At 42.2% G+C, this 15,237-nt stretch overlaps 2 protein-coding genes across 3 annotated transcripts in view; one reads left to right on the forward strand and one right to left on the reverse strand.

Annotated features, from left to right (window-relative positions):
• FAM149B1 (family with sequence similarity 149, member B1) overlaps nt 1–5,113 on the reverse strand; it is a 75,816-nt gene extending 70,703 nt beyond the window's left edge. The window contains exons 1-2 of the mRNA XM_006887568.1: nt 5,067–5,113; nt 646–747 (exon numbers count right to left, since the gene is read on the reverse strand). Of these exons, the coding sequence (XP_006887630.1) occupies nt 646–747; nt 5,067–5,113 (149 nt within the window). The remainder of the gene's footprint in view (nt 1–645; nt 748–5,066) is intronic.
• A 2,773-nt stretch (nt 5,114–7,886) lies between these two features.
• The window catches only part of ECD (ecdysoneless homolog (Drosophila)), a 39,267-nt gene continuing 31,916 nt past the window's right edge, over nt 7,887–15,237 (forward strand). For both annotated transcript variants that reach the window (XM_006887543.1, XM_006887544.1), the window contains exons 1-2: nt 7,887–8,098; nt 13,093–13,210. In XM_006887543.1, coding sequence (XP_006887605.1) covers nt 7,894–8,098; nt 13,093–13,210 — 323 coding nt within the window. In that variant the 5' untranslated portion in view covers nt 7,887–7,893. The remainder of the gene's footprint in view (nt 8,099–13,092; nt 13,211–15,237) is intronic.

Consider the following 15,237-nt stretch of genomic DNA (forward strand, 5'->3'; position numbering starts at 1 on the left):
GAATAAAAAGAAAAATCAGATGTCAGATTTCTTAGGCTATATTTCTAACTACTTAATACAGCTTTTCAAATAATGAAAATGAGTATGACACTATTGCCATTAGCTATTCCAGAATGAAAGTCACTTAATACTGAAAATGTTGTTGTTTTGTTATGTGCTGTTGAGTCACCTGCAAGCTCTAGAGCCTGCCCTGTCCTGAGCCAGTTTCAATGACTCCTACACACCAACACTCATTGCCCCAGTTACTGTATTAATCCATCTCATCTGGGGTCTTTCTGTCCTGTACTCTCCTCCCTCCACCCTTTTGAGCATGATGTCCTTCTCCAAGGCCTGGTCTCTCCGGGCCACGTGCCCAAAGTATGTGATATGGAGCTTCAAAATCCTAGCATCAAAAAAGGAATTTGGTTTCACCCTCTCCAAGACAGACCTATTTGTTCTCCTGGAGGTCCATTCAATAATCTTCTCTCGCACCACAATTCAAAGGCATCGATTCTTCTTATGTCATCCTTAGTCACTGCCCAGCTTGCTTATGCATAGCAAGTTTCATTGTACAATCCTGAACTTAAAAGTCTGCTATCCCTCCTAAGAAGCAAAATTCCTGCTATTAGCAAGAGAAATAAGCAAAAAAGCAGATCTTGTTATTACCTTTGGGAGCTTGTATCTTTTTCATGGCTGTCATTGGTGGAGATTTCATCAAGTTGCTCTGGGAGAGGATGATGATTAAGAGCATGCTGTGTTATTTTTTTCCTGTGGAAAATAATAAAGCAAAGTTGTAATTCCTAGAAAGAAAAAAATACATACTTTTCAGTAACTTGATGTAGGAGTTACTTCTGCTGCTTTAGAATTTGTTGTTGTTGTTAAGTGCTATCAAGTCGCTTGCGACTGACTCATAGCGACCCTATATACAAGAACCCTAAACGCCGTTCTATCCGGTGCCAACCTTGCCGTCTCAGACACACTCATTCCCATCACTCCACTCACAGAATCGATCCATCTCACCGAGGGTCTTCCTCTCCTGCACCGTCCCTCCACTCTCCCAAACATGATGTCCCTTTCCAAAGACCAGTCCCTCCTTGCAACATGCCCAAATTATGTCAGATGAAGCTTCAGAATCCTTGACTCCAAGGAGCATTCTGGCTTCACCCTCTCCAGGACAAACCTGTTTGTTCTCCTAGCAATCCATGGAATATTCAACACTCTTCTCCAGCACCACAGCTCAAAGGCATCAATTCTCTTTCTATCATCCCTATTCACTGTCCAACTCTCTCATGCATAGCATGTAACTGCAAAGACTATAGCCTGGATCAGGCGCACCTTTAGAATTACACGATCCAATACAGTAGCCACCAGCATTTAAAATGATGAATTAGAATTGAGATATGCATACCTTAAGGGTAAAACATACTGTTTTCAAAATCTTAGCATTTAAAGTATAATAAGTTAATTCTATCTTTGTCCAGTCAGCTTCTGGGCTTAGTGGGGACTGTTCCCATGGTCTGCTGTTTCCTAATTACATAGTGTTAATTTGCCAGCTCCTTGTGAACGTCTTATGTGGCCAGGTTAACTGGACTTGATGGATGCAGCTAGCATCCATAGCTGGTTTGATGCCCTCATCCTATCAGTCTTACAGCTACTTGGAATCTCAGGACTACTTCTAAGACAATATGCGTATGCAGCCCAGGAACAAAGCATTGATACATGCAATAACCTGAATGATTCTGAAGGGCATTATGCTTACTGAAAAAGGTCGATCTTGGAAGGTTGGGATTTAGGATTCTACTCATATGGGTTCACACAGTTATAAAGAGGTAGAGATTCACGCCATCAGAGAACAGAAATAAGAATAAGGTGGGTGTAATAATATAAGGACATTTCTTAGTGGTGTTGGAAGAGCTTTGTTTGTTGGTGTCTTGATTGTTGGTGTCTACACAATCTATAAATGGAAACTGCCCAGAATCACACACACATAAACAAAATCATTTTAAAACTGATGACAACTGAGGAAGCCTGTAGTATGGTTAGCCAGACTGTACCAATTACAGATTCCTAGTTACGGTACAACTGTATAGTTAAATAACATGCATCAATAGGTGAGGCAAGGACCTCATACACTATTTTTGTAATTTCCTGTGTGTCTCTAATTATTTCAAAGTAAAAATTCGTTTAGGAAGGAGGACTCAGTACAATCTACACACTAGCATCTCTTTTCTCTCATCTCTGCAGACTAACTTGCATTTAACCTCTTGAGATAAAAAGAGACAGACTTAATATTGTTGCTGTTGTTAGGTACCATTAAGTTGCCCACGACTCACAGTGACACTATGTACATTAGCTCTGAATCCTGCCCTATCTTGAGCCAGTCGCATTGATTCCGACACATCTAGCTCCACTGCCCATTACTGTGCATTGCAGGCAACTTTTTTACTCTGATAACTTCCACCCCTCACCCCCCCAATTTATTGAGCTGTGGTGCTGGAGAAGAGTACTGAATATTCTATGGACTGCTAGGAGAACAAACTCTTTGGAAGCAAGGATTCTGAAGATTTTTCTGACATACTTTGGACATGTTGCTAGGCGGGACCAGTCTTTGGAGAGGGATGGCATGCTTGGGAGGTGGAAGGACAGCGCAGGAAAGACCCTCAATGAAATGGATCAATTTTGTGACTGGAGTAATGGGGGTAGTTGTGTCAATGACAATAAGATTGGCAAAGAATAGAGCAGGGTTTAGGGTTGCTGTACATAGGGTTGCTAGTCGATGACACCTAACAACAATCATGGTGGTGCTTACTGGTCCAGTTGTTTGAGTTTTTTGTTTCCTTGAAGTTGAGGTGCAATCCACATCGAACACTAGTCTGAACTTTAGCAGTCTTCATCTTCTGCATTCAGTTTCTGTTGCTGACAGGTGCTGTCAAATTGAGTATAACTCACAGTGACTCCATGTACAGATCTGAACCCTGTCCTAAGCCGTGCCAGTCTCATCATTTCTGACACACTTTAGCCCATTCCTACGGTAACTGTGTCAATCCAACTTGCTGAGCATCTTCTCTTTCACTGATCTTCTACCTTTCCCAGCATGATATCCCTTTCCAAGGAATTGCCTCTCCTAGTATTGTGAGACAAAGTTCCACCATTGTTGCCTCTAAGGAGCATTTTGGCTGCACTTTGTCTAATACATATTTGTTTGTTCTTTTGGCAGCCCATGGGATGATCAGTACTCTTCTCCAACACCACAGCTAAAAGGCATCAAGTCTTTTTCTGTCATCCTTATTCATTATCCAGCTCTCAGACACATAGCAAGGGACTGAAAAGATCATGCCCTAAATCAGGTGCACTTTGGTCTTCAAACTGACATAATTAATCCTCAGTAATTTGGAGAGGTCCCTGACAGTAGATTTGCCCAATGAAACTTATCTCCTGATCTCCTGACAGCTAGTAACCAAGGGTGTTGATTGTGGATCTTGTTGTTGTTATGTGCCGTCGAGTCACCTGCGACTCATAGCGACCCTATGTACAACAGCCCTAAACTCCGCTCTGTCCTGTGCCAATCGCACCGTCTCTGACACTCCCATGCCAATTATCCCAGTCACTGAATCAATCCACCGCATAGGGGGCCTTCTTCTCCTGCACTGTCCCTCCACCCTCCCAAGCATGATGTCCCTCTCCAAGGACCGGTCTCTCCTCACAACATGTCCAAAGTATGTTAGACGGAGCCTCAGAATCCTTGCCTCCAAGGAGCCACCCGGTTTAACCCTTTCCAGGACAAATCTGTTTGTTTTCCTAGCAGTCCATGGTATTCTCAATACTCTTCTCCAGCACCACAGCTCAAAGGCATCAATTCTCCTTCTATCCTCCTTGGTCATTGTCCAACTCTCTGATGCATAACAAGTGATTGGGAAGACCAAAGCCTGTATCAGACGCACCTTAGTCTCCAGAGAGACACCATTGCTCTTCAGTACTTTGGAGAGGTCCCTAACAGCAGACTTTCCCATGGCAATGCGCCTTTTAATTTCCTGGCTGCTGGTGCCAAGACTGTTGACTATGGAGCCAAGCAAACTAAAGCTGTGTACAATCTCAATCTCTTCACCATCCATCCTGATGCTGCCAATTGGTCTAGTGGTGAGAATCTTTGTCTTCTTGACATTGAGCCTCAATCCATATTGTAGGCTGCAGTCCTTGACACTCTGCGGCAGGCGCTTCAGGTCCTCTTCAGTTTCAGCAAGCAGGGTTGTGTCATCCGCATAACGCAGGTTATTGATAAATCATCCACCAATCTTGACCCCACATTTCTCCTCACAGAGCCCAGCCTCCCAGATAATCTGTTCTGCATATAGGTTGAAAAGGTATGGAGATAGGATGCATCCCTGGCTTACGCCCTTCCCAATTTTGAACCATGCAGTGTTCCCTTGCTCTGTTCTGACGACTGCCTCCTGGTCCAAGTATAAGTTTCACATTAGAATGATCAAGTGTTCTGGGATTCCCATTCTTCTCAGAGTCAGCCGGTGACAATTTCAATCTTTTCTCAGTCTTTCACAATGCAGTGATGAAGATTTTTGTCTTCTTGATGTTGAAGTGAAGTCCATATTAAGGGCTTTAGTCTTTAATCTTCTTCAGCAAATATTTCAAGAACTCCTCACTTAAGGCAAAAAAAGGATGTGTCATCTTCATAACAACAGGTTATTAATGAGTCTTCCTTCAATCCTGAGGCCACATTCTTCTTCATAGCCTAACAGTTTCTTGGTCTAGGCATGGGTTTCCAGTCACTGTAGCACTCAGTTATTAATTATTTTTCGAGCTGTCCAAAGTCATGATCAGTGGTGAATGAAGCACATCGGTAATTACAAATGTCAAAAGAGGGCCAAGTTCTAGAACAGCACAGGTGACACAGGTGACACGCCCTCGTCTGGAGCCTGAGGTGCCCAGGGGCCGGCGCAGGACTGGGAGGGGAGAACACTTTTATTTCAGCCCAGGAAAAGGAAAGGATCATGCGCTCGGGGAGGGGCCCCGACCACCTGTAGCCGCTTCAGAGTCCCCCAGCCCCGGCAAGGGCAGCGAAGCAGCCTACTCACAGTTCCACGCTCTGTGGCGCCGTCTTTCGCGTGTACCTGGAGATCATTCTCCTCTTTCTCCCGAGTCGTGGCAAGGGAGTGCACGCCAGGATGGGGGCCTCCGGGTCTGGCCCTCCAGCCAGCTCCGGCCCGGCCCCCTCCCGCCACCTTCCGGCCCCGTCTCGCCCCGTCGCCTAGACTCCGGGCTGCCTGCCACCTCCCTCAACTTTCCGCCTTTCCAGTTCTCTGTTCCCCCTTCTTCCCACGAGAGCGGAAATGACGACAGGGCCGGGGCCCCAGCCTAATGCGCCCGCCGGCTCGCGGCAGTGACGAGGTTTGGAGGTTCCGGATTTTACAGAGTTCCCGAGTTTCTCTTTGCGCTTTCCTGGCTTCACAGGTCCTTCGGCGGGCGTTGGGACAATCCTGGGCCGGGGTTAGGCGGCTGGAGCGGCTGAAAATCTCCTGAGGCAACTTCCGGACTGGGCTCTTACGACGTGGAGGAGCGGCGGCGGCCAGGTGCAGATGGTGGGAGATGGTCTTTCTGGTCCTGCCTGAAAAAAAGGCATTGAGATCTGTGTCAAGCTCCTGATTCTTGGCCCCTTCTCTCCTTTGCTCCTGGTTTTCTTGTCTGTAGAGTGAGTAGTTCGAATCATCGTCCCGTTCTCACATTGAGAAATTTCGTGAAGGCATGCTTGGCGTTGGGCAGTAGGGTTGGGTAGAATTCTTGTCTTTCTGAGGTTGAAAGGCTAATTTATTTGGACAGGTTATGTTGAGTGGTGTCTGCATAGAAGACGATCTCGCCCCATTAATCTGTTAGTAAAGTGTTAAGCATCCAGTCGCGGCATGAGTTTGATCCATCCAGAACAGTACCTTTATTTACTAAGCGCCAAGCCTTGGAAGGATGGAAAGTGTTATCACTTTTCCCCCTAAATCGTGATGGAATGCTCATTTAGGAATTTTTCTGACCAGACTTTGCAACTGCTTTTGCATTCTGATGCTCTGGGAAATGAGGTTATGATGAGAAATAACACTAGTTTTAATGAGAACTTTGGAGAACAAAACTACCTTTAAAATTTTGTTAGGGTCGTGTTGGAAGCGACTTCTAGCTGGAGCTCCAGCGCATTTTCCAAGGCTGTAAATCGCACAGGAGATATTGACAGCATTTAGCACCCCCAACTCTTTATGGCTTATACCACCAGAGCTCCTTCCTCTAGATACACCAGAACTGTGTCTCTGAAAAAAAGCAACAGATTTACAGCAAGTAATTGTAGAATCAAGAGGCCTTGGTCATATTGTATTATTTTTTTGAGAATTTTTACTTTGGGAGAGGTGATAGGATATGAATGATTTGTAATGTTTTGTTCATTTATGCCTTACAATGCTTATAAAAAGGATATGCTTGAATTATGTAGACCAAAGAAGATGGCTCTTAATAGCTTTTAAATTATAAACTTATAAACCAGGGCAGGGTGTTAGAGATGGTAGAATAACACCTTTATTCTAACATTGAAGAAAAGTCTAAGAGAGTGAAATATCCATAGTGACATATTAGTTGCAATGGTATTACAGAGTTTTTCAGAGTGTGTTCCACACACAATTGCTAGTATAAAGACAAGCATTGTAAAGTTTATTCTTTGATAATAATCAGCTAATTTGGAAAAATTATACTGGATTTGCAACACTGCATGGTTCAAAATTGGGAAGGGTGTACGTCAGGGATGTGTCCTATCTCCATACCTTTTCAACCTGTATGCAGAGCAGATTATCCGAGAGGCTGGGCTCTATGAGGAGAAGCGTGGCGTTAGGATTGGTGGATGATCTATCAACAATCTGTGATAAGCAGATGACACAACCCTGCTTGCTGAAACGGAGGAGGACCTGAAGCGCTTGCTGCAGAGGGTCAAGGACTGCAGCCTCCAATATGGATTGAGGCTCAATGTCAAGAAGACAAAGATTCTCACCACTGGACCAATTGGCAGCATCAGGATGGATGGTGAAGAGATTGAGATTGTACACAGCTTTAGTTTGCTTGGCTCCATAGTCAACACTCTTGGCACCAGCAGCCAGGAAATAAAAAACATATTGCGATGGGAAAGTCTGCTGTTAGGGACCTCTCTAAAGTACTCAAGAGCAGTGGTGTCTCTCTGGAGACTAAGGTCCGCCTGATACAGGCCATGGTCTTTGCAATCACTTGTTATGCATCAGAGAGTTGGACAATGACTAGGGAGGATAGAAGGAGAATTGACGCCTTTGAGCTGTGGTGCTGGAGAATAGTATTGAATATACCATGGACTGCCAAGAAAACAAACAGATTCATCATAGAGAGGGTTAAACCAGGCTGCTCCTTGGAGGCAAGGATTCTGGGGCTTCGTCTGACATACTTTGGACATGTTGTGAGGAGAGACAGGTCTTTAGAGAGGGACATCATGCTGGGTAGAGTGGAGGGACAGCGCAGAAGGGGAAGACCCTCTATGAGGTGGATTGATTCAGTGACTGGGGTAATCGGGATGGGTGTGTCAGAGGCAGTGAGATTGGCACAGGATAGAGCAGGGTTTAGGGCTGTTGTACATAGGGTTGCTATGAGTCGCAAACAACTCGACGGCACATAACAACAACAACAACATCTTGATTGATTTACATAGCTTGTATAAAAGTCCTCATAAAAAATGTTAAATAATTAGCACTGTAATTGATATATGGTCAAGGAAAAATTATCATGTGGTATATTAATAACTGAATTTTGGAAAACCGTTTTGAAAGAATTACCTAGAAGAGGGCAGAGTGTTAATTTTGCATTGTTCTCAGTGGTTTATAGAATTGACACTTTGAATATTATTTTCATAGAAGAATGGAGGAAAATTTGAAGCTTGCTTCAGTGGAAGATGCTGTGGAATATCACCTGTTCCTTATACCAAATGAACCCAGGAACCCAGAAAACCAGAAAGAGATTCTCATGAAGTATATTGAGAGAATAATGACCCAGTTTGCACCCATGCTGGTCCCCTATATCTGGCAGAATCAGCCTTTCAACCTCAAATACAAACCTGGGAAAGGTAAACCTCTTTTTTATTTTTTTTAAATTGTGATTTGAATGGAAGTTTACAAAGCAAATTGGTTTTTCCTTCTAACTCCTTTATTTTATAACATTAATTATAGCACAATGCAGTCACACTTTTCTCAGTTCTTCCCTTTAGTTCTCACCTCCATTAATCCTTCTAGAAGCCCTGGTGGCAAAGTGAGGTGTGTAGTAGGCTATTTCCTCCCAGGGCTCCTGCTGCTCTGCTTCTGGGTCTCCTAATCCATTTAATGACCACAAAGACCCAGATTCACAATTACAGGCTCTTAGGGAAGGACTTAAAAAATCCTACATACAATAGAACATGCTTAGGTTTAACTAGCAGATATGGCACCAGAGGCTGAGCCCTTGTACTGGGAACACTGGAATAATGGGGAGTAGGTATGTTGGAGACAGTGAGATTGGCTCAGGATACGGCAGGATTCAGAGCTATTTTGCATAGGGTTGCTATGAGTCATAGTCACATAACAACCACAGCAGGAGAGAAGTTAATCAGAGGTCTGGTGGCTGAGGTTAGAATCCACTAGGGAGAAGGATGGGCAATCTTCTGCCTCTGAAAACCTGCTGGAGAGTCAGCTATGAGTCGGTTCTGACTTTTATGGCAAAACAACCACAACAGGGAAGTTAATCAGGTTGCAAACAGAATCTAGTTCTTCCATCATGACAGCTTCTCAAGCAGGCCATTTGACCTTTGGCTTTGTTACTTCAAGTCAGTGTTACAAAGCTTTCTTGTCATTATTAGATGCAGTCAAGTTGAATATGACTCATAGCGCCTCCATGAACAACAGATCTGAACCCTTTCCTTTCTTGTACCATCCTCACAATCTTTGGCACACTTGAGCCCACTGCCACAATCACTGTGTCAATCCACCAGGCTGAGGGTCTTCCTCTCCCTCCACCTTCCGTTAGGTACCGTTGAGTGCCCTACCACTCATAGTGAACTTATGAACAGCACTAGGCCACCAGAGCTTCTCTACATAGTTGTATCTATCTTAATATGTGCGACTTTTAATGTCATCCTGATAGCAATGATATATAGAAGTTATCATTGACTCATTCTTGTAAGAAAGCAAGTTGTATTATGAGTTTTTTATATCAAAGATGCTTGCCTCTATTCAGGTACGCTCTTAAAAATTGTTTTAACAGTCAGATTGATGAGAACCTAACCATCATTCCCTCCGACGCTAGCATATATTCAACATTATGGTGAGACTTTGTCTCACATACTTTGAGCATGTTTTTAGAAGGGGCAAGTCTTTAGAAAAAGGCATCATGCTGGAAAAAGTGGAGGGTCAGGGGAAGAGAGGAAGACTCTAAACAAGATGGGTTGACACAGTGATGGTAACAGTGGGCTCTAGCATAAAGGTGAGGGTAAAGGCGAGATTCAGATCTGTTGTTCTTAGGGTCGCTGTGAGTGGTTGTACACTCAATGGCACCTAACAACAACTGCATGCCATAATAAACTTTTTCAGGAAATTTGCCTCCTTAGCCATGGTTCCTTTTGTTGCCACTCAGAATTTATCATCCTTGTGATGTAGCTGCCTTGTTTCATGTAGTTGTTTGGATGAGGATCGAAGAGTAGCTCAGTTTGGCTTATGAGAGGAAGAATTAGGGTTTATGACCACTGTTTACTAAGTAGGGAGTTCTGGTGGTTTAATGATAACAAATTGCACAGCCAACACAAAGGTAAGTGCTTCAAGTCCACCAGCTGTTTTGCAGAGAAAGATGGGCAATCTCCTCCTGTGTAATTTATTGCCTCTGAAAACCTGCCGAGGGCGGGGGTCAGCAATGAGTTTGCAGAGAGAGATGGGCAAGTCTCCTCCCATGTGACTTATTGCCTCTGAAAACTTGCTAGGGGGTCAGCTATGAGTCTTCTGACTCGATGGTGCATGGCAACAATGTTTATCAACCACTTGCGATGATTACTTGATGATTACTTTCCAGTTACTTGCTATACATATGAATTTTTAACAGTGAATAAGGATGACAGGAGAAGATATGGAATATGGGAGAAGAGTACTAACTTTCTCCTGGACTACCAAAAGAATAAACATCCGTCTTGGAGAAAGTACAACCAGGACTTGCTATACATCTGAACGTTTAACAGTGAATAAGAGATGACAGGAGAAGATATGGGATATGGGAGAAGAGTACTAACTATCTCTTGGACTACCAAAAGAATAAACAAATCCATCTTGGAGAAAGTACAACCAGGGTGCTCCTGAGAGGCAAAGATGGTGACACTTTGTTTCTCATATTTGGGCATGTTGTTAGGCAAAGCTAGTCCTTAAGAAAAAGATGTCATGCTAGGAAAGGTGGACAGTCAGCTTAAGAGCAGAAGACCCTCAACAAGTCAGTAACAACAGGCTCGACTATATAGGGATGATGAAGCTGACACAGGGTTCAGATCCATTGTTCATAGGGTCACTCTAAGTCATAACTGGCTGGACAGCACCTAACAATTTGCTAATCAGAAGAACTTTGAGATTTTCTCACTGCTTTCTTCCCTGTTGTTTATACTTGAAGTTTGTCCTCTGGCCACATATAGTACTTTGTTGTATCGTTTCTTATGTTGTCATTATGTACCCTTGAGTTGGAACCAACCCATAGCTGACCCTCCAGTGGGTTTTCAGAGGCAGTAAATCACACAGGAGGAGATTGTCCATCTCTCTCTGCAGAGTAGCTGGTGGATTTTTGCATTGGCACATACCTTTGCATTGACAGCACAGTTCCTTGCCACTAAGCCACCAGAGCTCCCTTTAGCTTTTTAAAATGATTTACAGGCAGGTGACCAAGACTGTATCCACCCTGTGATTTATATGAATTCTTCACTGGGATTAGGAGCTTGGGCATGTTTTGCCACTGCCATACTGGTTCGTAATGCTGTGCTTCTCTGTGGTATTTTGGCAAGCAGCTGTTAGATGTCTTCCTTACTGTTATTGATTGAATTATAAAAATCAAACCCACTGTCACTGAGTAGATTCTGACTTATAATGACTCAGCCCGACAGGACAGCGTTTACTCTACCCCAGAGGATTTCTGTCACTGTAAATCTTGGAAGCCCATTGCTGTGGCTTTCTCACAAGGATCAGCTAGTACATTGAACAGTTGGCCTATCAATTAGCAGTCTACCACTTAATCCAGTTATGACCTCCCTCCCTGAATAGATATTATAAATCCTAACACTTAGGCCTGTGGTTATTATCTATCCTTGAGAAGTTAATGAGATAGGATTAGTGTACCATGTATTTTGAATCAATCTCTTGGGATATTAAAGAGATTAAACAGATGAGAAGTAGAGGTGAGGGGAGAGAGATATCAAGGTGATCACCCAGGGCCAGAAGCTCAAAGAGACTAGGACTTTCCTGCAGAGCCACCAAAGATAGACAGCCTTTTTTAAGAGCCAGCACTTCAATTCAGACTTCTAGCCTTCTAACCTGTGAGAAAATAAATTTTTTAAAATAAAATTACTGGTGAGCTTTGGTGGCCTAGTGACAAGAAGCTACACTGCAATCTCAGAGGTGCATGGTTCAAATCCACCAGATGCTCTGCTGGAGAAGGAGGGACAATCTCCTCCTATACCAGTCAGATCTGATTTGATGGTACTCACAAAAGAAAATAATAATTAAAAAAATCAAACTACTCACTTGTGATATTTCTGCAACAGCAACACTAGAAAACTGAGGTGTCTTTTGGTAGTTTATTGAATACCTGTTCATTGGGCAAGAACACTGTCAAATTAGCACAGCTATCTCGAATAACTTTTCTTTGGAACATCATTTTTTTGCCTTGCATGTTCACATTTTGTGTAAGCTAATTAATTGTTCAGAGTCATTATTTCATACTTTGCATGTTCAGCCAGTCTCTTTTTCTATATCTGTTTGGCTGTAATAAAACCTCAAACCTCATTGCCATCAAGTCGGAACTGACTCTGCTGACTGACCACTGGGTTTGCAAGACTGTATATCTCATAGGTGAGATTGCCCATCTTTCTCCAGAGGTGCACCTGTAATTAGGGCCCTCTTTATCTCTTTATCTGGAAATTCACAGTAGTCTCCTATCTAACCACTTTGCTTCCTATCTCTCCTATTCTTACATTGTTGAAAGTTACCTTTGGAAAACACAAATTTAATGTCATCTCTTATGTGACATCCTTTTAACAGTTCTCCATTGCTCCAAGATGAAGTTTATATTGAAGTGTAATATATAAAGTACTCATATTAGTACTACTCTAGTTGAGGAAACTAGGGATCATTAAATTGAAAAGAGTTGGGTTCTTCCAACCTGTTTTGGTTTTTGATATTTTGTTGTTTTGGGGGTTTTTGTTTTTGTTTGGCAGTTCTGAATACACTCTATTATATACTTGAAAATTTCTGCATCAAATCTAGTCTCTAGTTACTCCCAGGACGTGCTCTTATTTGCCATGCCTCTGTGCCCTTGCACATGTTTCTTCTTCCTAGAATCCTACCCCAGGTTATTCGTCCAGAGCACTCACCAATCACCTCCCTTTGTGTTTAGGGATCTCTGCTGGTATAGTCTGTAAGGAGTTGCCTGGCTTACCCAAAAGTGGCACCGCTAGAAGTTGGAATCCACCAGCAGCCCCACAGGAAAAAGATGGAAATCTCCTGTTCAATTTCCAGACTCTGAAAACCCACTGGAGGGTCAGCTATGAATTGGTTCCACCTCCAGGCAAAAAGAGAGAAAGTTGCGTTTACACAGTCCTTAGAGCATATCTAATCATCTCAGTTTGAATGATTTAATTGTTTCCTTCTCACTTTAGATCCTGCTTTTTTCATAAATAAACATTTTATATCTTGTTCAAGGTTGCAACCTCAGCACTCAGTACGGTCTCTGGAGCATAGTAGTAAGTCAGTGACTGTTCAATTGGAGAATCACATGTATTTTGATTTACAATGACTTTTATTTATAAACATTAAGCTGCTAATATGGTTACGTTTCTCTTGTTTTTAGGCGATATTCCTGCTCATATATTTGGCATGACCAAATTTGGAGATAACATTGAAGATGAATGGTTTATTGTTTACATAATAAAGCAGATTACAAAGGAATTCCCAGAGTTAATAGCAAGGTACTGTAATTATTTTCCTAATTCTAGTTTTTCTATCATGGAAACTTAAGTAATTGCATTTTTGTTATTTCAATAATCTTTATGTTGTTGTTTATGGCAGTGAGTCCACCATAACTCATAGCAACCCTGTAAACAACAGATCAGAACTTTGCCCTGTCCTGCACCATCCTCACAGTCTCCACCAGGTTCACATGACCGTCACTGTGCCAGTCTATCTGATTCAGGACCTTCTGAACTTCCACCTTTCTTAGCATGATGTCTTTTCCCAACTACTGGTCCATCCTGATTAAGATGTTCAAAGTATGTAAGATGAAGCTTCACCATCCTTACCTTTCAAAAGCACTTGGAGTGCACTTTCTCCAGGACACACTTGTTTGTTCTTTTGGTAGTCCAGGGGATATTCAGTACTCTTTTCCCAACACCTCAATTTAAAGTGATTGATTCTTCTTCAGTCATCCTTAATCATTCATTGCCTAACTTTCAGATGCATAGGAAGCAGTTGAAAATATGATAGCTTAGATCAGCCATACCTTAGTCTATAAACTGACCTCCTTGCTCTTTATAACTTTGGAGAGGTCTTTGGCAACAGATTTTCCCAATGCAGCATGTCTTTGGATTTTTTTTAACTGCTGTTACCATGTGAATTGATTGTGGATCCGAGTAAAATGAAATTCTTGACATCAGTCTTTTTTCCATCTATCATGATCTTTATTGCTCTAGTAATTATGATTTTTGTTTTCCTGATGCTGAGAAGTAACTCATATTGAAGGATGTATTGCTCTTCTTTAAGAAGTACTTCAGGTCTTCAATTTGTGCAAATAAGATTGTGTCAACTGCATGACACAGATTGAATGATAGAATACTACCTGTAAGCATACACAAATGACCTTGCAATACAACTATTCTTCAAATATACACACCAACCACTAAAGCCAAAGATGAAGAAATTGAGAATTTCTGCCAACATTTTTTCTTTTTTTCTGCCAACTTTTGCACTCCGAAATTGATGAAACATGCAATCAAGGCACATTAATAATAATTGGTGGCTAGAATGCAAAAACTAGAAGCACCAAAGACCAGAAATTGGAAAACTAAATGAGTCTGGAGATCAAATGATAGACTAATATGCAATGAGTGATTTATTCATGGTAAATACTTTTGAGTTGGATGATCATATATTACTCTGGAGATGAAAAGGTGAGAAAAAATGGAGTTGCTTTCATAGTTAAGAAAGTCATTGCTAGATCCATCTTGAAGTACAATATTGTGAGTGACAGGATAATATCCATACGCATACAAGGAAGTCCAGTGAATACCACTATTGTTCAGATGTATGCACCAACAACCAGAGCCAAGGAAGAGGATATAGATTTTTACCAACTTTTACAATCGGAGCTCGATCGAACATGCAATCAAGATGCATTGATAATAATGGGTGACTGGAATGCAAAAGTTGGGAACAGAGAAGAAGATTCAGTAGTTGGAAAACATGGACTCAGTGACAGAAATGGAGCTGGAGAGAGAATGATCGAATTTTGCACAATCAATGACATTCATAGCAAATACGTTTTTTAAGACACATAAATGCAGGTTATATACATGGATTTCTCCTGATGGTATGCATAGGCATCAGATTGATTACATCTGCGGAAAGAACTGCTGGAAAAGCTCAATATCAGCTGTGAAAACTAGGCCAGGAGCTGATTGTGGAACAGACCACCAACTACTCATGCGAGTTCAAGCTGAAGTTAAGGACAATTAAACCAAATCCACGGCAACCAAACTATCAGTCTATCCCACCTGAATTTCAGAATCATCTCAAGAACAGGTTTGAGGCCTTGAACACTAATGAGCAAAGACCAAATGAGTTGTGGGAGGATATCAAGGGTATCATCCAGGAAGAGTGCAAAGGGTCATTGCAAAGACAGAAGAGGAAGAGAAGACCAAAATGGATGTCAGAAGAGACTGGAAATTGCACTGGAGCGCAGAGAAGACAAAGCACAAGGAAGAATTCAAGATACTAAAGA

The sequence above is a fragment of the Elephantulus edwardii genome, unplaced genomic scaffold (assembly GCF_000299155.1).
Source record: "Elephantulus edwardii isolate Elephantulus edwardi_28Jun2011 unplaced genomic scaffold, EleEdw1.0 scaffold00058, whole genome shotgun sequence".
In the NCBI taxonomy this organism is placed as follows: domain Eukaryota; kingdom Metazoa; phylum Chordata; class Mammalia; order Macroscelidea; family Macroscelididae; genus Elephantulus; species Elephantulus edwardii.